This window comes from Phoca vitulina, unplaced genomic scaffold (assembly GCF_004348235.1).
Source record: "Phoca vitulina isolate PV1807 unplaced genomic scaffold, GSC_HSeal_1.0 scaffold18, whole genome shotgun sequence".
Taxonomy (NCBI): domain Eukaryota; kingdom Metazoa; phylum Chordata; class Mammalia; order Carnivora; family Phocidae; genus Phoca; species Phoca vitulina.
This window is the reverse complement of record NW_022589721.1, coordinates 69542-93055: the sequence shown is the minus strand read 5'-3', so window position 1 is coordinate 93055 and position 23514 is coordinate 69542. Positions and strand designations below refer to the sequence as shown.

At 40.8% G+C, this 23514-nt stretch overlaps 1 protein-coding gene across 4 annotated transcripts; it reads left to right on the top strand.

Annotated features, from left to right (window-relative positions):
* The first annotated feature begins 13512 nt into the window (after positions 1-13512).
* Positions 13513-22357, top strand: ZNF706 (zinc finger protein 706). 4 transcript variants are annotated; one of them, XM_032415898.1, is made up of 4 exons: positions 13513-13532; positions 17287-17423; positions 19319-19426; positions 20126-22357. In XM_032415898.1, the coding sequence occupies exons 2-3, from the start codon at positions 17289-17291 to the stop codon at positions 19412-19414; spliced, it is 231 nt and encodes a 76-aa protein (XP_032271789.1). In that variant the 5' UTR covers positions 13513-13532; positions 17287-17288; the 3' UTR covers positions 19415-19426; positions 20126-22357. The 4 variants fall into 4 exon arrangements, with proteins under 4 accessions (XP_032271789.1, XP_032271786.1, XP_032271787.1 ...); XM_032415895.1 differs by having other exon boundaries at positions 13516-13692; XM_032415896.1 differs by lacking the exon at positions 13513-13532 and adding an exon at positions 13841-14130.
* The last annotated feature ends 1157 nt before the right edge of the window (positions 22358-23514 follow it).

The following is a 23514-nucleotide window of genomic DNA, read 5'->3' as shown; positions in this document are numbered from 1 at the left end:
CAATTTTCGACTTAGTTAAAATTAGGTTTTAATCAATACAACTGTTTTTAACATTGTATACTGTCTTTCTCTCTGGTTAATTGGATTATCTTATAAGCCAGTTAACTACTTGCAGTGAATATAAACTATCACATATATTGGCTTCCATTAAGTGTCACAGAGATATTATTATCCCTGGGGAAAAAAGGTAGAAACTGAGACACAATCAGGTAGCCTGAATGGCCCAGCTGATGTAAAAAAGTCACATTTCTTGAACCGAGTGGCGACTCAGACTTTAAGGCTAGTTGACTAGACTTTAAGGCTAACGGGACAAGGCTTCGGGTCCAATCCCCTGGCGGGCCAGATAATAATACACTATCCTGGTCACAGATTCGAGTGAGCTAAATGTCTGACCTGTGTAATGTAAGCCATAGGTCAAAATTTAGATCAGGCACAAGAAGGATTTGTGTGTATCTGCTCATCCCCACTGACAGAAAGACAACTGAAAACACAAGCTGTGCTGCGACCAATCAGGAGTGAAATTAAATACTAAGGTTGACACGTACACACACATACACCTTGGAAATGTTAACTATGCTAAGTACGCTGAAGTCTCCTGATGACTATGTTGGATGAACCCACACATCATATTGCATTTGTCCCAAATGACACATCATTTGTTTATTAAAGACATCCTTCTTTTATTTGTACTTTAAATTCTGGGCCACTAAAATAGCTCTCTTTAAGGTTAACCAATTCAGGGGCCCCTGGGTGGCTCAGTCATTAAGCGTCTGCCTTCGGCTCAGGTCATGGTCCCAGGGTCCTGGGATCGAGCCCCGCATCGGGCTCCCTGCTCAGCGGGAAGCCTGCTTCTCCCTCTCCCACTCCCCCTGCTTGTGTTCCCTCTCTCGCTGTGTCTCTGTCAAATAAATAAATAAAATCTTAAAAAAAAATAATAAAGTCCTTTAAAAAAAAAAAAGGTTAACCAATTCATGTTCCTTGTTGACTTTCTGTAATTATAAGAAAGAAAAAAAGTTAAAATGTCAGCTAAATAAAACTATTTGGGTATTTGGGTACTTCAGATCTGCTTTGGAAATAAGTAGGATGTGGGCACCTGGGTGGCTCAGTCGGTTAAGTGTCTGACTTTGGCTCAGGTCATGATCCCAGGGTCCTGGGATCGAGCCCCACATCAGGCTCCCTGCTCCTTTAGGAGTCTGCTTCTCCCTCTCCCTCTGCCTGCCACTCCCCCTGCTTGTGCTCTCTCTCTCTTAAATAAATAAAATCTTTTAAAAAAAGGGAATAAGAAGGATATAACATATAAATTTCTCATACATCATAGGTAGCAAAGTTATAATCATATTTTAAGAATCCAAATTGTTATCAAAGAAGACATCTACTCCAAATCCCTTGTTTTTCGGAGTAAGAAACAGGAGCCAGAGATGATAAGAGATTTCCCTGCGCAACCCCCAAGAGCAGCAGGGCATAGTCATGACCACGGGAAAAGCCCCCTGCCCACATTAAGCACTGTAAGTCTGGTGCAGGGTATCCGAGGTTCACATGCTGGAATTCGTCACTGAAGCAGTGGGGGCGAGGCGGGGGGAGAGGGAAGAAGGCAGGGTTTAGAATCAGATTTCAATTTGCAATCCTGGCTCTTTTACTTACTTGCTCGCTGCCTTCTACTTGTGTGTCAGTGAGAAAACTAACCTCTTGGAGTCAGTTTCTTCATCAAAAAATTGTGGATAATCAGAATTTTGGTGAAAGGTCTGATGTGAGGATTAGAGACACAGAGCAGATGCCCAAATTGTAGCTATTGTTATCGATAGGAGGCTTGAAGCAATAATGAATGCAGTGTGATACAGGAAGACAACACTAGGGACCCGGCTTCAGTCAGGCATGTCCGATGACTAATGGTTCCAAAATATCAAGTAAAGTCGCAATGAGTATCTGTCATTCTCCACCTCTATCCCCTATGCCTGTCACCTTATACTTTAAGATAAAACACTTATTTTGAGCATGTGGCCCAGTCTAGGGGTTGGATGTGTGATCATGAAATACTGAAAGCTACATAGCCCACATGGGGACTGAGTTAGAAGTCTGGGTTATCATTTGCAAGGTGTCCTAAGCAAGTGAACCAACCCCAGCTACAAGGAACACGGAGGACAGGGAGTTCTCTCAGTTTCCACGGTCAACAAAAACTGCATGTAGGTCGCTGTCTCATTTGGACCCATGGGATTTTAATTTATGGAAGTAACAGAATGATGATACGGAGAGCTCAGTGCCATTGGAAAAAAAATTATGACTTACCACACCATGCAGGGTCACGTGCGGGGTTGGCGGGGGGCGGGGGGGAGCACCAGGCTGTGGTCAGGAGGCAGAAGCAGAAGCAAGCGGAAAGTCTAGGCCAGCGTCTTATTGGGGTTTGGGTGGAAAAGGCAAGGCTGGGCAGAGCAAACATTTTAGGATTAGCCTGTTTGAGTAATTCGGGCAGGTTTGGGGCTACCGGGTGGTCTCTGATTGCCTGGTACCTGGCCCTGGGATGGCTTAGGTCCTGGGAGATATTGGTGTGCTGTCTGAGAGTCAGATAAGCAGGGTGTTGGGGGGACAGAGGGACAAATGTGAGACTGTGTTTGCGTATGGAAGATACAGTTCCAGGCAAGCTGTTATTACCTACAGGAATTAGCTAGCCTTCTCCCTGCGGCTGAAGGGCCCCCCAAATATTAAAACATCCTAAGATACGGGAAATAAAAACCATGATGAACCCAGTGACAGAAGTTTCAAACCAGTATTTCTTCTTTTGTGCTATTTTCCACTCATCCCTCAAACACTTAGTGCTTTCCTATAGTACACAGAAATTACATTTTCATTTTCTGTGTAAATAGTAAGGACCCTTTGTTTCAAATTTGCACTTGGATGGAGTTTTGGGTGATTTTTATTCTGCCTTTCATAAATAGAGTTCTTTTAAAAGACCATGAAGTTCATGTTGAGTCATCAAGTCATAGAAGTTCAAGGACTAGAAGGGGTCTGGAAAGTCACTCAAACTAACTCTTTCATTTTATATCTAGGGAATCAGTCATTAAAAATTCTTCTGAGTCTTAATGGCTTAACTACTATTAAAATCAAACATAGAATATAATTACACATGTAATTAAAAGCATTAATAACCAAACTCAGCCAAAAAGTGGTTAAATTTCAGAGGGCAACTCAATGCTTTTTTCTTGTCTTCTCTCCTCCAAAGTAATGGTTCAAAGGGGAGACATGAGAAAAACGTCTCTGCAGATCGGCAGAAGTCAGGGAAGACTACAGGAGTCATTTTCAGGACAGATTTCTCTGTAGGGGATCAGCCTGCCATCACTGTGCAGTCAGCAGACTTCTGACAAAATCAAAACCATCAACTAGACCAAGAGAGCTTTACGGTTAAAATCAAGGCAAAGGCCCTCACCCAATAGACACCTGTATGAATTCCTGTCTGGGGAAGAGTGAAACACTCCGTTTTTGATTTTTGTTTTCTTTTGGTGTTTCCACCTGCTTAAGAGTAATGATGTAAAGGCAACAAGGATATGCACATTCAATTTGGGTACACTCCTCTCCCTAACTCATTCAGCTGCCTGAGGGTCTAAAGACAAAGGATGGTATGCAGAGAACTAGAAAAATGGAATGGTGGAACCCGAGGCATGTCCTTACCTGGAATAAAAAAGTAGAGACTAATGCAGGGAGATGCTAATGATACCTTATTATAATACCTGGAATTGTTCATCCATCTTTCAGAAGCACCGAGCACTGTGAAGACATACATACTGCCTGGAAACAAACATGGTTCGAAAATTACTAGAAGTCCAAACCATTCTGTTCATTGCGTTTTTGTTTTATCACAGGAATGCATGCTCACAGTTAAGACATACTACTAGTCCTACAAGACTAGTTATGAAAAACAGCAGTTTCCTGCCTGCCAAATTCTCTCTTTTCAGCCACAGCTATATACAATTCCTTTAGTCAGTTCTTTCAGTGTTTACCTCTACACCTCTAAGTAACATACTATGATTTCTTGAAAGTTTTTCCCAGTTTTAGGCATTATCTAGGGATTTCCCACTGTGGCAAGTGAGAACTTAGCTCTCTTTTTTCAGTGCTCCTCCCACCCCCTTTGGCCCCACCATGCATAGACTTATCATTCCCCCCATCCTCCCAATTAAGTTATATTTGTAGTTATAATTGTGGTTAGATCCATATTTATGTTATTATCACTATGTAAATGGTATTACAGCATGCTCTGTGATACTTAGGAGGACTCCTAACCTAGTATGGAGGAATCATTCAGGCATATAGTCATTCAACAAGTGTTTAGGGGATGCCCATACCATGCCAAGCACTATGCTCAATGCCGGCTACACTGGGCTGACAAAAAGAGCTATAGCACCCACCACTATGTTGTAGGACAGTCAGCCCGGTCTCCGGAACCAGACTGCCAGGGGTCAAATCTTTTCCATTTACTAGTCGTGTAATCATGGGTAACTTACTTAACAATTTTGTACTCAGTTACCTAAGAATCATTGAGAGGATTAAATGAATGAAAATGTGTAAACTACATGTAATAGTACCTGGTAGATAGTAGGCATTATGTAAGTGTTACATATCATTGTTTTAGAAGTCAAATGGAAAGGGCGCCTGGGTGGCTCAGTCGGTTAAGCATCTGCCTTTGGCTCAGGTCATGATCCCAGGGTCCTGAGATCAAGCCTCAAGTTGGGCTCCCTGCTCAGTGGGGAGTCTGCTTCTCCCTTTCCCTCTGTGCATGCCCTCTCTCTCAAATAAATAAATAAAAGAAAAAAGCGGGGGGCACCTGGGTGGTTTGGTTAAGCATCTGCCTTCAGTTCAGGTCATGATCCCAGGTTCCTGGCTCTCTGCTCAGCGGGGAGCCTGCTTCTCCCTCTCCCTCTACCTGCCATTCTGCCTACTTGTGCATGCTCTCTCTCTCTGTCAAATAAATAAAATCTTAAAAAAAAATCAAATGGAAACGAGAAATGTACATATATACATACACATTCCACAAACATATATATATACACATCTACATATAATTGTGTATGTATATACATGTGTTTATGTATATGATCTCTATATTTACAATAAACTACATAGCATGATAAGCACTAAGAATGGAAAGTACAGGGTGCTACAAGAGCACTAAACCAGGGGAATTCTTATTTATTTATTTATTAACACTTCAAATATATTCAGTTTATTGTATGTCAGTTATACCTCAACAAAGCTATTTTTCAAAAGTAAGTACCTGAAGGTTTTTCTGCATTCATTAGCCACCCTTAAAGGAACAAATAATCTTGATGCTACCCATTTAAATACTGTTCTACACCCACCCCTATTATAGCTTTCCTATTCTTTGCTATTAAATGTTTTTACTTTTATGAACCTAGTAGATGGTATAAATTTTTCCCCTTTCTTAGAATTGCCTTTTGCATTTGTGTTTCTTTTTTTTTTTATTTTTTTGGTATAGTTGACACACAATGTTACATCAGTTTCAGATGTACAACATAGTGATTCGAAAGTTTATACATTATACTACATTCAAGTTTATACATTATGCTATATTCACATGTGTAGCCACCATCTGTCACCATATCTTGCTATTACAGTATTATTGACTATATTCCCTATGGTGTGCCTTTTATTCCCATAACTTATTCATTCCAAAACTGGAAGCCTGTATCTCCCTCTCCCCTTCACCCATTTTGCACATCTCCCCATTCCCCCTCCCCTCTGGCAACCATCAGTTTATTTTGTATTTGCAGGTACGATTTTGCTTCTTGTTTGTTTATTCAATTGTTTTTGTTTTAGATTCCACATACGAGGGAAATCATGTGGTATTTGTCTTTCTCAGCCTGAAGTATTTCACTTAGCATAATATCCTCTAGGTCTATCCATGTTGTCTCAAAAGCCATGATCTCATGTTTTCATGGCTGTGTAATACTCCTGCGTGTGTGTGTGTGTGTGTGTGTGTGTGTGTGTGTGTACCACATCTTCCTTATCCATTTGTCTATCAATGGACACTTAGGTCCCTTCCATATCTTAGCTATTGTAAATAATGTTGTAATAAACATAGTGATGCATATACCTTTTTGAATTAGTGTTTTTGTTTTCTTTGGGTAAATACCCAATAGAGGGTATACCCTTTTATTTATATACCTTTGGGTAAATACCCCATAGAGGGTATATACAATACCCAATACTGGATCATAGGTTGTTCCATTTTTAAGTTTTTGAGGAACTGCCATACTGTTTTCCACAGTGGCTGCACCACTTTACATTCCCACCAACAGTGTACAAAGATTATTTTTTCTCCACACAGAGGAATCCTCATTTATTTATTCTTATTTTTTTTAAAGATTCTTTATTTTTAAGTAATCTCTACACCCAACGTGGAGCTTGAACTTACAACCCTGAGATCAAGAGTCACATGCTCTACTGACTGAGCCAGCCAGGCACCCCCAGAGGAATCTTCATTTAGATGGGAGCTCAAGGTAGGAAGGCTTCTCTGAGAATGTGATATTTCAGCTGGAATTTGAAGAGGGAATAGAAAGTAGCCATACTGGAAGGGAGAGCAGGCCCATACAAGAGAGGGAAGGGCATAGTAGGGAAGAGCTTGTCAGCTTGAGGAACTGAAAGACCACTGAGCTGGAGCACAGCAAGAGAAAAGAATTTCAGGAGCCCAGACAAGGCTTGGTGTATCATGACAAGAAGACTGGATCTCATTCTGTGTGCCATGAATGGCCAGGGAAGGGTTTTAAGCATGAAAGTATCCTGAGCAGATCTGCCTTTTTTTTTTTTTTAAGGATTTTATTTATTTATTTTTGACAGAGAGAGAGACAGCAAGAGAGGGAACACAAGCAGGGGGAGTGGGAGAGGGAAAAGCAGGCTCTCCACTGAGCAGGGAGCCCTATGCGGGGCTCGATCCCAGAACCCTGGGATCATGACCTGAGCCGAAGGCAGACACTTAACCGACTGAGCCACCCAGGCGCCCCCAGATCTGCCTTTTTAAAAGATCATTATGATTGCCCAGAAGTAATTGTACTAAAGGGGAGCTGGAGAAGTTCTCCATTTCCTGGTAGGTTAATTGCTCCAGACAAACCATGTGAAAGATGATGACTTGGACTAGACCAGTGGCGGCGCAGATGGTGAAAAGTGGACAGAATCAATATATATTCTGGAATAGAGTCAACATGACTTGGCAATAGATTGGAAATGGGGGATAAAGGATGAGAAGTGTCAGAGCTAACAACAGCGTTTTGAAATGGTTATTCCCGTGGGTGGCAGTGCTTTTACTGAGGTGGGATGAAGTGGATGGGGGGAGACTTGGGCATGGCAGTGGACAGAATATTGGACATTCCAGTTTTTGTTATTCAAAATCACTTTTTAAAAAATGTAACAGCTTTATTGAGATATAATTCACATTAAGATACAAATCACTCATTTGAAGTGCACAATTCAGTGGTTTTCGGTATATTTGGAGTTGTGCAATCATCACCACAGTCAATTTTAAAACATTTTCATCATCCCAAAAGAAAGCCCATGCCCATTACCAGGCACTCCCCATTTCCCTCCGATTCTCCCAGCCCTAGGCAACCACTAATCTACTTCATCTTTATAGACTTGCCAATTTTGGACATTTCATATAAATCAAATCATCATACAATTTGTGGTCATTTGTGCCTAGTTTCTTTCACTTAGCATAATGTTTTCAAGATTTGTCCATGTTGTAGCATGTCTCAGTGCTTTATGCCTTTTTATGTCTGAATAATATTCTATTTTATGGATATACCACTTTTATTTACCAACTCATCAGTTGATGAAAATTTGGGTTTGTTTCTTCTTTTTGGCTATTATGAATAGCCAAAATGCTGTTTGGAGCATTCATTTACAAGTTTTTGTGTGGATGTATGTTTTCATTTCTCGTGGATATAGACTTAGGATAGGAATTCCTGGGTCATATGGTAACTCTGTATTTAAACTTTTGAGGAACTGCCAGAATGTTTCCCAAAGAGGCTACACCATTTCACATTGCCACCAGCAAGTATGGGGGGGTCCATTTTCTCTACATCCACTCCAACACTTAATACCTGTCTTTTTTATCTTAGCCAACTTAGTAGGTGTGAAGTACTGTCTCAGTATTTTTATTTGCATTTCCCTGAGGGCTAATAATGGTAGCATCTTTCCTTGTATGCATTGGCCATTTTTATGTCTTCTTTAAAGAAATATCTAGTCTAAATGGGTTCTTTCTTTTTTTTTTTTTTTTCTCTTCAGAGATGGGGGGAGGGGCAGGAGAGGGAAAGAGAATCCTAAGCAGGCTCCACACCCAGCACGGAGCCCAGTCCGAAGCGGAGCTTGATCCCACAGCCCTGAGATCATGACCTGGGTTGAAACAAGAGTTGGACATTAACCGACTGAGCCACCCAGGCACCCCTGGGTCACTTCTTTTGTTATGAATGCTTTTGGTATCACATCTAAGAAGGCTTTGCTTAACTCCAGGTCATGCAGATTTATTCCTGTATTTTCTTCTAAGGATCTTATACTTTTAGCATCTACATTTAGGTCTGTGATCCATTTTGATTAATTTTTGTAAAAGGCATGAGGTAGGGATCCAATTTCATTCTTCTGCATTTGGATATCCATTGTTGCAGCACCATTTATTGAAAGGACTACTCCTTCCCTGTTGAATTTTCTTGGCATCTGTGTTAAAATCAATGTGAATATTTACTTCTGGGTTCTCAGTTCTATCCCATTGATCTACATGGCTGTTCTTATGCCAGTACCACAGTCTTAATTACTATAGCTTTATAGCAAATTTTGAAATTCGGAAGTTAAGTCCTCCAACTTTGTTCCTCTTTTTAACATTGTTTTGGCTATTCTGACATAAGGAAAAAAAACAGACTCCTCCTCCCTGGGTCTCCTCTACTCTCAAAACTTCACTACAACACTACTTCCCTTCTGACACCAGATATGTAGGTTTTCCAAACATCAAACAATTTTGCAACACCAGCTAGGTGTTCTACAATTTACTGTCTACCTGGGGATAGCATCAGGTCCCACAGGTTAAGAGCTCAGTCCTATAAGACTGCCCCCCTATTCCTCTTCAGATGTCAGTAGCAAGTTCAGGTCATTACCTGTGCTTCTGATTAACCTGCTATAAGTCAGAGGTTCCCATGATCACTTCCTTAGGTTTGATTAATTCGCTAGAACAGTTCACAAAACTCTGAGAAACATTTACTTATGTTTAAACTGTTATTGTAAAAGATACTATAAAGGATGCAGATGTGCAGCCTGATGAGGAGGAACATACACCAAAGTTCAGAAGGGTCCCAAAGGCAGGAGCTTCTATCCCCATGGAACTGGGGTATGCCACCTTCCCAGCATGTGGAAGCTCATCAAATTTTGCTCAATAGTTTTTATAGAGCTTAATCTCCAGCCCCCTCCTCCTTGCCTCCCCAGAGGTTGGTAATTAAGGCTGAAAAGTTTTAATTCTCTAATCACCTGTCTATCTGGTGAGGACTCCTATCCTGACACCATCTAGGGGCCCCACCCTAAGTCACCTTATTAGCATAAATTCAGGTATGCTCAAAAGGAGCTCCTTATGAATGACAAAAGACACTCCTATCACTCAGGAAATTCCAAGGGTTTTAGGAGCTTTGTGCCAGGAATGGGGTCAAAGACCAAATATTTTCTTATTTTACCACATCCGGGTTCCTTGGAATTTCCCGGTGGTTTTCAGAATAAGCTTGTTGATTTATGCAAAAATGACAACTGAGATTTTGATAGGGGAAGCACTGAATCTACAGATAAAATTGGGATATATTGCCAGTTTTATAATACTAAATTTTTTGATCCATGAACATGGAATGTCTTTCAATTTATTTAGGTTTTCTTTAAATTCTTTCAACAATGTTTTGTAGCATTCAGAATATAAGTTTTCCACTTTTTTTTGTAAATTTATTCCTAACTATTTTATTCTTTTTGATGCTATTCTAATAAATTGCAATATTTTAAAAACTGATTTTAACATCTCTGAAATTGAGATGTATTGTACAATCAAGGGTATCTTAGTATTATGCCATAGTTCAAGTGGCAGTAATTTTTTTTTATCTTGGTGGAGATAAATGTGACTTACAATCAATAGCTTCTTTGATTCAATACCATATGGTATTAAATGTGAAATGTCTATAAAACATTAAAGTGGAAATGGAAAATAGGCACTTGGATATATCAATTTAGAAATCAGAAGAGAGGGTTGAACTAGTAGATAGATGTAGGGTCACAAGATATTCCAGGTTGCAGCCCTGAAAAATTGCAACAAGAAGTTGATTATAGGAATAAGAGCTAGAAAAGGAAACATTTTTGAGTTTATTGTTGTCATTATTGCTGTTATTATGTGTCACGAGATGGAAGGACCTATAGGGCCAGGACCTTGCCTCTTTTACACTCTAATGAACCTCTAAGCTAAGCACTTTACTATATTTAGATATTAACCTACATGCCACAGATAAATTGGGGAAAATTATTCAGAATAGTCTGGTCATTTGAAAAATAATATATTGATTCAGCTCTTTCACCCCTGAAAGTCAAACATGAATACAAAAAAATAAATCTTTCAGGTCTTCAGAGAAGTATTTTAATCTGATGTTGATTTTGGTTTGAAAACAGGCACATGCCTATTGCATATTAACCTAAAGTAATTGTCTAAAGGTAGAAGAGAACCGAGGCACCTGGGTGGCTCAGTCATTAAGCATCTGCCTTTGGCTCAGGTCATGATGCCAGGGTCCTGGGATCGAGCCCCACATCGGGCTCCCTGCTCGGCGGGAAGCCTGCTTCTCCCTCTCCCACTCCCCCTGCTTGTGTTCCCTCTCTGTCTCTTTCTGTCAAATAAACAAATAAAACCTTAAAAAAAAAAAAAGGTAGAAGAGAACCAATCAGTAGAAATACTGCAGCATTCACAATTAAAACCAGCAATGTGTATAAAAATCCTTCTAAGGCGTTCATATCCCATTTGCTGTCACATTTCTATAGAATAAGTAGGACACCAGCTGGTAGTAATGCTAATTCATCCGCCTTTCATCTCAGATGCTGAATCTTATCCATTTCTTTTTTCCCTTCGTATTTCAAATGCCCTAACCAACATATAAAGTTATCATCATACCATATCCTCTAGGCAGCAGTTTTCAAACAGGGCAGATTTTGACCCCCAGAGGACATTTGGAAAGGTATGGAGACATTTTTTGTTTGTCACAACTGGAGATAGAGAGTTACTGACATCAAAAGGGTACAGGACAGAGATGTTGCCAAACATCCTACAATCCCTAGGACAGGCCCCCATAACAACAATCTAGCTCAAAGCGTCAGTAGGGCCAAGGTTGAGAAACTCTGCCAATGGAGGTAAGTTTTTTGTTTTTTTTTAATAAAGACTTTTATTTATTTGACAGAGAGAGACACAGTGAGAGAGGGAACACAAGCAGGGGGAGTGGGAGAGGGAGAAGCAGGCTTCCCGCCGAGCAGGGAGCCCAATGTGGGGCTTGATCCCAGGACCCTGGGATCATGACCTGAGCCGAAGGCAGACGCTTAACAACTGAGCCACCCAGGTGCCCCGGAGGTAAGTTTTTATATATATGAACTTTCCAGGGGCAAAGTCCTTAGCTTTGTCAAATTCTCAAAGGTGGTATAATGCAGAATTTTAAGAAACACTGGCTTAAATGGATATTTTTACGTAGGCCTCGGTAACAAGAGGCATAGTAATATCACTTGAAAGCAAAAATCACCTCTCCAGTTAAGACTTACCTCAGCCCACCAAATTTCTCTGTCCCTTTCCACTGCCCACGCTGATTCATGGCTAGACAAACAGAGCTCGTTGGATTTCCTGTGTCTAGACTCTCTGAGTACCTCATACCCCTATTAGCCAGGTTAATACAGTTATTATGGTTATGGTGACTATTGGCTAAGCTAGAGTTTCATGATATGTCAAAAGTTTTGATTTCTTTAGATACCTCCAGTTCATTTGGTCAATATCCATTTAATCAGTGCCTACAACGTTTAGCACACTGCTAGACACTGGAAATAGTGATGAAAATGAGCTTGCAACTCAATACTGGAGAGATCAATAAAATTTAAACATATAATTTAAAACTGCAGTATGGGAGAGGTGTGAAAGGTAAACGAGGCTGAAATGAGGATAAGGAAAGACTTAACAACCAGATCACTGTATGCCACCCAAATGCGACAAGCCACTAACTCCTTCCCAGTTATTCTAAACAATTCTGTAATATCTATGTCCCGCTAACTTGGGATGTATTATATTAAACTAGCTTCTCCTGGGCACTGACAGGCAAGTGGGAGCGTGGACGCTTTCCGCAAGGTGAGAACATCAAATGCAAAAGTTTCCCTTTTCCTTGTTACTAATAAATCTAATTAGAAACCAATGTGTGTGGTGGGGGAGGGGGCAGGAGAGAAACAGAATAAAGCCAATGTCTAAAATGCCATTTCCAGATAATCAGATTACAATCGCAATCGTTTTGGGTTTTGGGGTTTTTTTTTTGACCTGAGCCGAAGGCAGACGTCCAACCACTGAGCCACCCAGGCGCCCCAATCGCAATTGGAAGTTGGCCGTCATGGCCTGTAAATCAAGAGAGACCAGGAAAAAAAAAAAATCAACTTAACCATTTCCCAAATGTTAGCAACTCTGTATATTGTCAGCATTCAGCTAAAGCGGTCGGGGTACTCTAGCCAGCAACACTGAGACAGGCTGGTATCTTGAACTCACTAAAAACCCCAGACTGGTAAAAATAACCGGAGTTTCCGTGGGAACGAGAATGAGGGTTGGCCGGTGAGAGAACAAAGGCTGCGCGTCCCTCTTAGGGTCCACTGGGCCCGCTGGCCGCACTGGGGGCAAGGGCGGGGGCGGCGGTGGTGGTGCGTCCGGGTGGCGGGCTCCCCGGTGCCCCACGCCGCCGCGGCGCTGGCGCACCTCTCCGGGCCCGTCCCCGGGCCGCTGCATAGGAGGGCGCCGGCGAGGCGGGAGGCGAGTGAGAAGGGACGCGGGGGCCGAGGCCGGACCGCCGCCCGAGTGAGTGAGCCAGCAAGCGACTTGTGAAACACGCTGCGGGCGGTCACCCAGCAGCACCGGGATCACGCGGCTCCCAGGGCCGGCAGAAGCCGCCTAGATAGAGCACGCGGGAGGGGAGGGGCGCCGGGGACAGAGGGCGACGTCCCCTGCGGTTCCCGTCTCCGAGGGGCCGCCGTCGCCGCCAGGCCCCGCCCCCTGGCGCTTATGTAATAGGGGCGCGCTGCCATTGGCCGGCGCGACCGGAAAGGGCGCAGGCGTGCGAGCAGGGGAGGAGCGCGGGAGGCGTCCGCAGCAGGAAGGCGCGTGGGCGGCGAGGAGCAGGCGGGCGCTGGGGCGACTGGGAGAGCTGCGCGGCGTGCGCGGGCACGAGCATAGTGGCCTCCCCCGAGGCTGAGGCGGCGGCGGGCGCGCGCGGCGGCGGCGGCGGCGGCGGCGGCGGCGGGTGCGAGGCGCGGGCTGTTGTGCTCTCCTCTTTCCCCTCCTTGGCGGGTGGAGGAGGCCGAAGCGGTGCTGGGCGCTCTCCCCCTTCCTCTCCCTCCGGCCACCTCCCCCGGCCCTCTCGCGCTGCGCGGTCTCTCCGACGCAAGACTGTCCCAGCCCGGGTGAGCGGCTGTGGGGGCGGCGCTGACGCCGCAGGACGTCCGGGAGCCGGGGTGGGGGCCTGGCGGCGGGGTCGCCGCGGGTCGCGAGGGACCGCCGGCTTCCCCGCCTCCCAGGCGGCGGCCGGGCCCGTCCTGTCCCGGCGCGGGCCGCGGGCAGGAGGAAGAGCTCGGGCGCCTGCCAGGCCCTGCAGGTGGCCGGGTTGCAGGCCGCCCGCGGCCGCCGCGCGGAGCGGTAACCTTACCCCTTGGCGACGGCAGCTGGCCGGTTTCTCGAGGCCCGGGCTCCCCGTGGCCGAAGGGGCCGGGGTTGGGGCAGCCAAAGCCTCCGGGAGCCGCGTCTCGGTCCGGGGTCTGTGAGGAGTGGCGGGTCGGTGGGGGCTGTGTGGCCGGACCGAGGAAGGGGCTGCCCGACGCGGGAGAGGCCGGCTGGGAAGGCAGGTGGGCCGGGCTGCAGCTGGGGTCGGTCATGTGTTGGGTGAACTAGGTCTTACTCCTGGTGCTTTACTCTTCCCTCCCTGAAAGGATGTAGTTAAAAGCTAGGGTCAGGATGTTGATCACTGCCTGGCCTCCTCGTTTCATATGGTTATGGAGAATGATCCTACTTCCTGGATCCCAAATCTTTTCTTACTCAGTTGTTTTTGGTTTTAAGAGGATCTTTGGGGGGCAATGCTTACTTGTTGCCTCCTGTAAGAGCTCTTCATTTTAGAAGAACTCTTTATTCGTTCTACTTCCCTCTTTGCATCCCTCTCGGAAAACCACACTAAATAAGAGTTAAATTAAAAACCTGCGTTTAAGGTATTTGTAAATGACTTGTTGGCCCTCAGTTTGTCGTGTGTAATTAAGAAGTTGTGCTTAAGATTTTGTAGAAAATTCGATTGGCTTGAGAGCAGTTCCAAAGTTGAGCTGTCCAAAAGCAGGTGGCTTGTTCGTTTGCATTTCTGCTTTCAGAAAGGAAATCAATGCAGGGAGTTGTTAGAAGTTGGGGGCCTACCCCATGCGTTTAGACTGTTGATTCGATTTCCTTTACCGGGTATTAAGTTTTGTTTTAAAAATAAGCGACCACAGTGTTTACTTATTAAAGCTTTTATGGTTTTGTTACTGTTAGATGACAGTGGAAAATGGGTTAAATCTATTGTGTAATGTTATATTTTAGGAGAAGCCCTAAATGGAAAAGTTAAAAATAATGTTGTGCATCTCATTACATTGTACAGATCACTGCATGAAAATGGTATCGAAATAGTTAATATCTTGTAATTATCAAAGAAACTTCTGGAATTGGCATAGAACAATTGAGGTTACCCACAGAATCAGTGTTAGCATGCGTAGCAGACATTGTGTAGAAGAGCTCAGAAGCATGAGAGGACTAAACTATTCTAACATAAGGTACTGATAAAAGATGTTATAAAATATTGGGATACGTAAAGATTGAATACCTGTTATCATCCAGATCATACTTAAGTATCCAAATCTGTTTCTGTGGGAATAGGTTCCGTATGCTTGCCATAACATTTGTACTTAAATATACATTTAAAAAGAATCATACCATTTGGCTTGGGATTAATAAAGATTTGGCTTTATAAAAACTAAAATAGAAGTTTAGTTTTCAAGGACTAATACATCTGGTAATATTTACTATTATTTGGGAATATACTAGGCTAGCATACTAAGAATTTTTGTAGTTTGTTAAAATATTCAACTAGCTTCTTAAAAAAGCATTGATCCTCTTCTATGTTTTATTCTGTGTTAAATACTAATGGGGAATTTGTCCAAGCAGTGTATTTATTTTGTCAGGACCCTTTTTCTTTTTGGGAGAGGCTCATATGTTTCTATAATAGGCTTTGACTTTATATCCATTAACTGATTAGGGTTCCAGTCAGAAAAAAGCCAGCCCTGTTTTCTGGTAAAGGTGATCTACATCCATATTATGTTCATATCCTGCAATGATTTAAAAGTTTAAAACTTAGGGCGCCAGGGTGGCTCAGATGGTTAAGCATCTGCCTTCGGCTCGGGTCATGATCCCAGGGTCCTGGGATTGAGTCCCGCATCAGGCTCCCTGCTCGGAAGGGGGCCTGCTTCTTCCTCTCCCTCTGCTGCTCCCCCAGCTTGTGCTCTTTCACTCTCTCTGTCAAATAAATAAAATCTTTAAAAAAAAAAAAAGTTTAAAACCAATTGCAGTTCTGGTCAAAGGTATATATAGGAATTCTACTTAGGACCCAGTTTCAATATATTTAAAAAGCAGTTGGGGCCCATAGACTCTTCATGAGCAGGTTTAACTCGTGTTGTCTGATAGAAGACTTTAATTTTTTAAATTTTATTTTAATTCCAGTGTAGTTTAACATAATGTTATATTAGTTTCAGGTGTATAATATAGCGATTCAACAGTTCTATACATACTCAGTGCTTATCATGATAAGTGTACTCTTAAATCCCCACCCCCTATTCACCCACCTACCCCCTGGGAATCATCAGTCCTCTATAGTTAAGAGTCTGTTTTTTGGTTTGAGAAGACTTTAATTTTAATGAAGAAGTAAAAGTAACTTTTTCAGTAACTTAATTATTTTTAATCCATTTAGCTTCATTTCAGACTATCAGTAAAAAGTGCTACCTTTCATTTTTGTAAAGGCATCTTTACCTTTTTTACAAGGTTTGTTCTCTCAACTGAAAACTAATTTAATTTTATTTGTTAATTTCTTAAGTAATCCTGCAAAGACCATTTTTTAAGGACGATTTAGGATAGCACAGTAGTTTTATGGAACCTGAGTATTTAAGAGAACAGTTCCCATTGCTCTTAGGATCTCCAGAAGCTTTAGATGACAGCCCTTATTTCTCTTAAAGTTGTAAAAATCTTAATTCACAACAGTGAATACTGGAAAGGGAAAGTACCTTTGCAAAGTGATCAAGCAAATGCTTGGGGAAAGGCACTAAGCTTTTCTGGTATATTTTTGAAGATTATATATAGCAGAGTGCACAAATCTCAGGAGTACAGCTCGATGAATTTTTAAAAGTGAACACATCTGTATAAGCATTACCCAGATCAAGATATAGAACATATCACCACCCCATAAATCCTCCCTCATGCCCTTTTTTCCCCAGTCACTACCTCCTAGATTAGCTTTGCCTGTTTTAAACTTTATACAACCTATATTTTTTGTATCTGGCTTCTTTCCCTTAACACTGGATACAACCATGTTGTTACTTGTAACAATAGTTTCTTTTTGAATGCAGCATAGTATTCCATTGTCTAAATATACCACAAGTTATGTATCCATTTTACTAGTAACTGGCATGTGGATTCTTTCCAGTTTTGGTAACAGGTGCTCTGAACTTTCTTGTACTGTCTTTGGATGTATATGTACATTTGTATTTCTGTTAGATATATACTGAGAGTGGAATTGTAGGTTATAGAGTAGACAACTACCAGTTTCCCACAGTGGTTGTACTAATTTATTCTCTAGTAGCATTGTATGCAAGAACTTAAAAACCCACACATTTTGATAGACACCTCTATAAAACTTAAGTCTTCAACTCTGAGAGCGTTACCATACTTAGGTTACTCTGTATTAATCACTCTAATGCCTCAACTTCTGTTTTTAGATATGGCTCGTGGACAGCAGAAGATTCAGTCTCAGCAGAAAAATGCCAAAAAGCAAGCTGGACAAAAGAAGAAACAAGGACATGACCAAAAGGCTGCTGCCAAAGCTGCCTTAATATATACCTGCACTGTTTGTAGGGTAAGGGGGATTGAAAGACATAGTTTTCCTGTGGACAATTCTTTCCGTAGACATTGGTTTATATAGGTTACAATATTCCAACTATGGCAAAATAGTAGATTGGCGAGCTGGTTCTTTTAGGTGTCCATCTTCACTTGTCTCTTCAACAAAAATTTTGTGAATGGCTCCTGTGGCCAGGCATAGTTCTCCAGGTGTCAGGTAAAGGGAGTGAACAAAGCAAAGTCCCTTTCCTCATTTAGAAAAAAGATGTCTTCTTCAGGGCAGATACTGCACTTTGAACTTTGTAAGGAAATCAGATCTACATTCTTGGTTTACAGCTATGCAGGATACAAGTGAATATATCTCTGGTTATGAGTTGACTTTTTTCTTCACTAAATTTGTAGTGGGATGTCTGTAAAACTATATGGAGTATATTTACATTGAGGGCTTTTCCTAGAACTAATGTGTTTTGTTAGATTTGAAGAATAGCCGTTAACAACTACTATTGAGTGCTTATCAGGTGTTTTACATGTATGAGCCCATTAATCCACACAACCACCCTGAGATAAAGGACTTTTGTTATTCCCATTTTACAGGAGAGTAAACTGAGTCATGGGGATTAAATAACTTGTGCAAGGTGCCCCAGCTAGTACAGAGAAGAGCTGGGATCTGAACCCCGGCAGTCAAGTTCCAGAGCCCACCTCTGCCTTTCATACCACACTGCCTTTCAAGGAAGTTTTTCTTGGGGCGCCTGAGTGGCTCAGTTGGTTAAGCGTCTGCCTTCTGCTCAGGTCATGATCTCGGGGTCTTGGAATTGAGCACTGTTTTGGGCTCCCTGCTCAGCGGGGAGTCTGCCTCTCCCTCTGCCCCCCACACCCCGCTCGTGCTCTCTCTTGCTCGCTTGCTCTCTCAGTAATAAAATCAAAAAAAAAAAAAAAAGTTTTTCTTAAATTCCAAGCCAGAGTCTCTTTCTTGCTTTTTTGTTTAATCTCAGCACCCTTGAAGTTAGTGAATAGAAGTCCCAAAGGAAAAAATACATAGCGAGGTTGGTCAAATACATATGCATATATATACCATATGTATAAATAATGTATTTTTTTCCAAAGCTCTACACCTGGGTATGGTTGTAGGAAGGGATCTCAGTAAGACAAGTTCATCATGTGAAGGCATTACTGATGAAATAGAAGTTCCTGACTACATAAAAGTTCTTCATTAAGAGAGGAAATCTATTACATTAAATATCTAGTTCATACTGAGCTTTGATACACTCAAAATAATGAAATCAAGCAACTTTAGATTCTGTTTGGAAAGAAACAGGGTAAAAGTAAATTTCATTAAATTACTGATGAAGAAATACTTTGACCTAAAAGTACTAGAGCGGTTGAACAAAACAGCAAAAACTTTTATTTCATGTTTTGTTTAATCGAATGGGCAAAAGAATAAATAATTGAAGGTCCTTGCCTAGGGAAGTTGGTATAATGTAGCATTTGAGAACTGAAGTGCTAGTACTAAGTTAAAACAGGTCTTGGGCAAATTACCCTCTAGGTTTTAGTTTCCTTATCCTGTGAAATGAGGAAGGATAGTAGGAACTAATTTAGGATTACTGTAGGAAGGTTCTATGAGAATTCAGGTAACCTGCTTAGCATAACATGTTAAGTAAATGTTACCTGTTTGCTGTTAATCAAACAAGCAGAATACTTCATTCTGTGACCCACCCTTTTCTTTGTATGTGAAATATGGTGATATATTAGGAATCTCTTTGTTGCAAGGTCCTTTTTCATATGCCAGCCACTAGTTGCAGGAACTTGAAAGTGTTTTGAGATAATTGTCTCTCCTGAGCCGGCTCGGGATTTGAAAAGTTAACACATTTTTATTTCATGAATAAAGTCTCTTTTTTCCACATTTTTTTAAATTAGACACAAATGCCAGACCCTAAGACCTTCAAGCAGCACTTTGAAAGCAAGCATCCTAAGACTCCACTTCCTCCAGAATTGGCTGATGTTCAGGCATAAAGTTGTTTACAGGTAATTGACCTTTTGTCTTTTCCTTTGTTAATGTCAAGGTTGTACACAAGAGCAAAATTATCTTCTGTGACTGTGAAATTAATGTGTACTTTCCAGCTGAGAATTTATTGCTTCCCCTTTTTAAGTTAATGTTTCCCTTTACAATTGTTAAAAGCCCATTTTCCCAAACCAGATCATCTCAATGCCTTTGAAACACCCAAGTTTTTACTACTGTAGCCCAACATGGGGGGATGAGGTGATGCTGGCCAACTCTGGTCCAAGAATGGAAGAGACTTACCAGCTTAAAGAAAATAACTATTACAAAGGCATTTGAGGGTCTTGCTTCCAGAAGTGATGCAGAACAGTGTTCCTGAGTGCCTTGGTGCAGGTATTTTATCTCCAGTGCCTGACAGAGCTTCTGAGTGCATTAGGACACATGGTGAAGGGAGGCACACACTGTGTAAACTTGAGAGTTGCTTGAAAATAATCTGTGTGGTTGGTTTTCTGTTTTTTGTGTTCTCTAAGGTGGTGATGGTGTGAGATAATTATTTCTTTTTAAAGTAAATTCATCAAAGATTTGTTTATAAAATCATTGACAGATCTGTCAGACTAACTTGATAGCTTATGCATGTGGTGCATTTTTCTTAGACATTTGAAATGCATGTAAGTTGTATTTGTGCAATGCTTACATTCACTGCAAATTTCATTTATGTCTTATAGGTGAATTCCTGACACCTTTGACTCTTCTACTGTCTCAGAACTTAGGTAACAAACCTGCAGCTGCTTTTCTAACAAACTGTTGATCAGCAAAAATAAAGGGGCTACAGAAACACTCATTTTTATGCTGTTCCCTTTTGGGCTTCATGCAAAGACAATTCTGTGTAAATGTACAGTTGACTCTGATTTGGAAATCTGAAAATCAGTCCATCCTTGTTATAAAAAATTTTTTTACAATTGTAATTATATTGATGTTCATATTGTGTAAAATAACTCATTTAATAAAGTAGTACTTTGATTTTACAACATCACAGGATAAATGGTTTTAGAAATTCTGTTCTAACTTTCCACATTATTTGCCTTATGAAAATCTAATGAATTCGTCAACTAGAATTGCAGGCGCAATTCTTACCTCCCTCTCAGTTCAGTGGCAGGTTCATTAGCTAAACTAGAACAGACTCATTCATACAGTTTTATTGGCAGCTGTTGATCTAGGTGAAGAATGATTTACCTGCTGCCTTAGTATATTACCATCATGTGTCATTTATCCCTCTGATTGTTTCCTGTGTTTGAGGTTGGAATATTTCAACTTGCCATATGACCTGGCCATAGCTGCCAGCCAGGAATACCCTGTCGATGACTGATAAATTCCTAATGCGTTGGATTTTCAGTGAGCCCTTCTGAAAGGTTAGGTTCTGAAGTGTATGCCATAATGAAATCAGTAAGGCTGTCATTGAATACAAAATATGATGGATCATATGCAAACTGGTAAAGCTCTATCTTACATAAATTATACCAGATTCTTTCAAAATTCAAAGTTCATTAATTGGGAGTTAAAACTCAATTTTTGAAGGACTTTTGGAAGTTATTAATGTTTTGGCCAATTTTATGAATGGATTTTCATTAACAGGAAGAGTGGAATGACTTGCTGCTGGGTTAATTCCCAGAACCTTCTCTCTCCTTTCCTTTGTAAGTGAATAGTTGATTTTAGGAGTTTACTTTGTGCTGGTTCCTAAAATCAAAGCCTGTACAATATGACTTCTGTCTGAACTAGAAAAGGATTAAAATAGGCCAATCTCCACATTCTTTTGGCTCTGAGGATGGGGAAATGGGTTAGTTCAGATGGATGAGGTAAATCCTACCCAGTTAAGGAAGACTAATTTTAGGGTTCTTGTAATTTGCTTTTGTCAGCTATTAACTTTACTAGTGAAACTGCTGTAACTCTGTTTAAATTTTAAAGTTAATAATGATAGGAAGAACACTCAACTATTTCCTGGTAATTGCTTAGAGCCACAAGTCTGATCCTGTGGATTACAAAATGCATTCCCTCTTTCTGCTGTAATTCATCACTGCCTTTGTTTTGTGGCTATGCATATTCTGCCCACCTTGTTTGACTTCACTGTAAGTTTTAAGTAAGATATTTACAAGGAAAAGCTTCAGTGGCGATAGTTTCTTAGCAACTTCTATTACATTCTTTCTTTAAAATAGTCATTTTTTCATGTATTTAATTTCCTAAGTTTCAGATTTAATATCTGTTATTTCCTAATATGTTGGTACCAGAACATTAGAATTTGCCTGATTGCTTGTAGTGGGATTTATTAAAGTTCTGGTTAAATTACAATTTAAAGGTTTTTAAAAGCGCTTTGACCGTATGTATGTTTACATTTAGTAACAAATCATTTAAAAACCATTCACAAGTTTTGGTTTTTTGTTTTTTTTTTTTTCATTTTTACCGACTGTAATTCAGAATAAAAGCTTTTTGTTCTTGTACTTAACCCTTTTTTTATAAGCAGCTGAAGACACCATATTTAACTTTATATCTCAGTGATAGGAAACTAGCTGCATTGATCTTGCATAAGACGTTAATTCTCATACTTCGTATAAGGATTATTAGTACAATCCCTTTTTATTATGTTTGAGTTAAATTTGCTCTAAGGGAAAAACTACAATTCTTAAGCATCCTCATTATTAAATTTGAAGATTCTTTAACAGATCACAGCAAAGTTCATTATAAAACTGTTATGGTGTCTTCAAAGACTTTATAAAATCTGAGACACTGAGAGAGAATTGGTCCGGTTGTATTCTGTATTTCCATTAATTGCCAAAAGGAATGGGGTTAAGATTACATTTGTTTCCATTCTAATTCCTATGGATCTGCATCCCCATGTTTAACTGACATACTGGGGGCTCAGTTGTGTGCTGTAATGTCTTATTAAAGAAGATATTAAAACTAAACTAGTCTAATTTCTTCTACATTTTAGGAGGTTTTTATATTGCCTCTTCCCTTTTTTTTTTTTAATTTCTCAAGAGTTGTTTCTTGAGTGTAGAGCTCAGTCGTCTAAGGGCAGCAGGAGATTTTTCATTTCTCATTGTTTTTCCTGCGGTTGGTCTATTTTAAGTATATAGAATACTTAAGAGTGAAAGGGAAAAGGTTGTCATTCTGAAACCTTCCTGTAGTGTAAGTTGTTGGAAGGGGGAAGTAATTGGCTATTAATATAAAAATACTACTAAAATGAAAAATGCTTAGGTCAGTAAACTGAATGAGATAACACTTTGGTTTTATATTAAGGCTACTGCAAAGCTAGTTAATCACATCATAATTTAAATCTGAGCTATATGTAGCATGAGTACAGTAGAAAAGACACTTTTCATTTTTATTAGTATGTGGAATATACAGCATCTGCTTAAAATTGTAGTTAATATCAAGGCCTTTTTCTACAGTGATAGTCACACTCCAAACTGTAACTGAAATACTATATTTAAACTACTGAATCTGAATTACTTTATTTGTGCTAGATTTTTCATTTTGGGGGAGTTTTTGGTTTGATTTTGGTCAGACACATACTTTTGTGTGTGTATAGAAATGAAGATCAACACTAGGGGGTTGTGTATACTGTGACTGTAAAGTCTGAAATCTTTCAGGCTAGCCAAATTTTATCTGTTGTAAATGTTTCAGAAAAATCTTAAGCCCTTCCTATGTGTAGATTTAATAAAACATCTATATACTTTATTGAGAAAATAGATGTTTTATTAATAAGAGTTCAACCTGTCATTGTGGATTACCATATTGAACGAAAATTAAATGTCCTCTCTCATTTATGTATTTATTTGGGAGAGCGAGAGAGTGCCCACAAGGTGGGGGGTAGTGGGAGGGGCAGAGGGGGAGAGAGAATTTTAAGCAGGCTCCATGCCCAGCATAGAGCCTGAAGCTGGGCTTAATCTCACCACCCTCGATATCCTGACCTGAGCCAAAATCAAGAGGCAGATGCTTAACCAATTCAGCAACCCAGGTGCCCAAAAACGTCTTCTATTTTAAATGTTCTTTGGGTAAGCTGTTTACTGAGTTACCAGCTTTTTGGAGTTTGTTTATAATTTTTTATTTTGGACAGTCA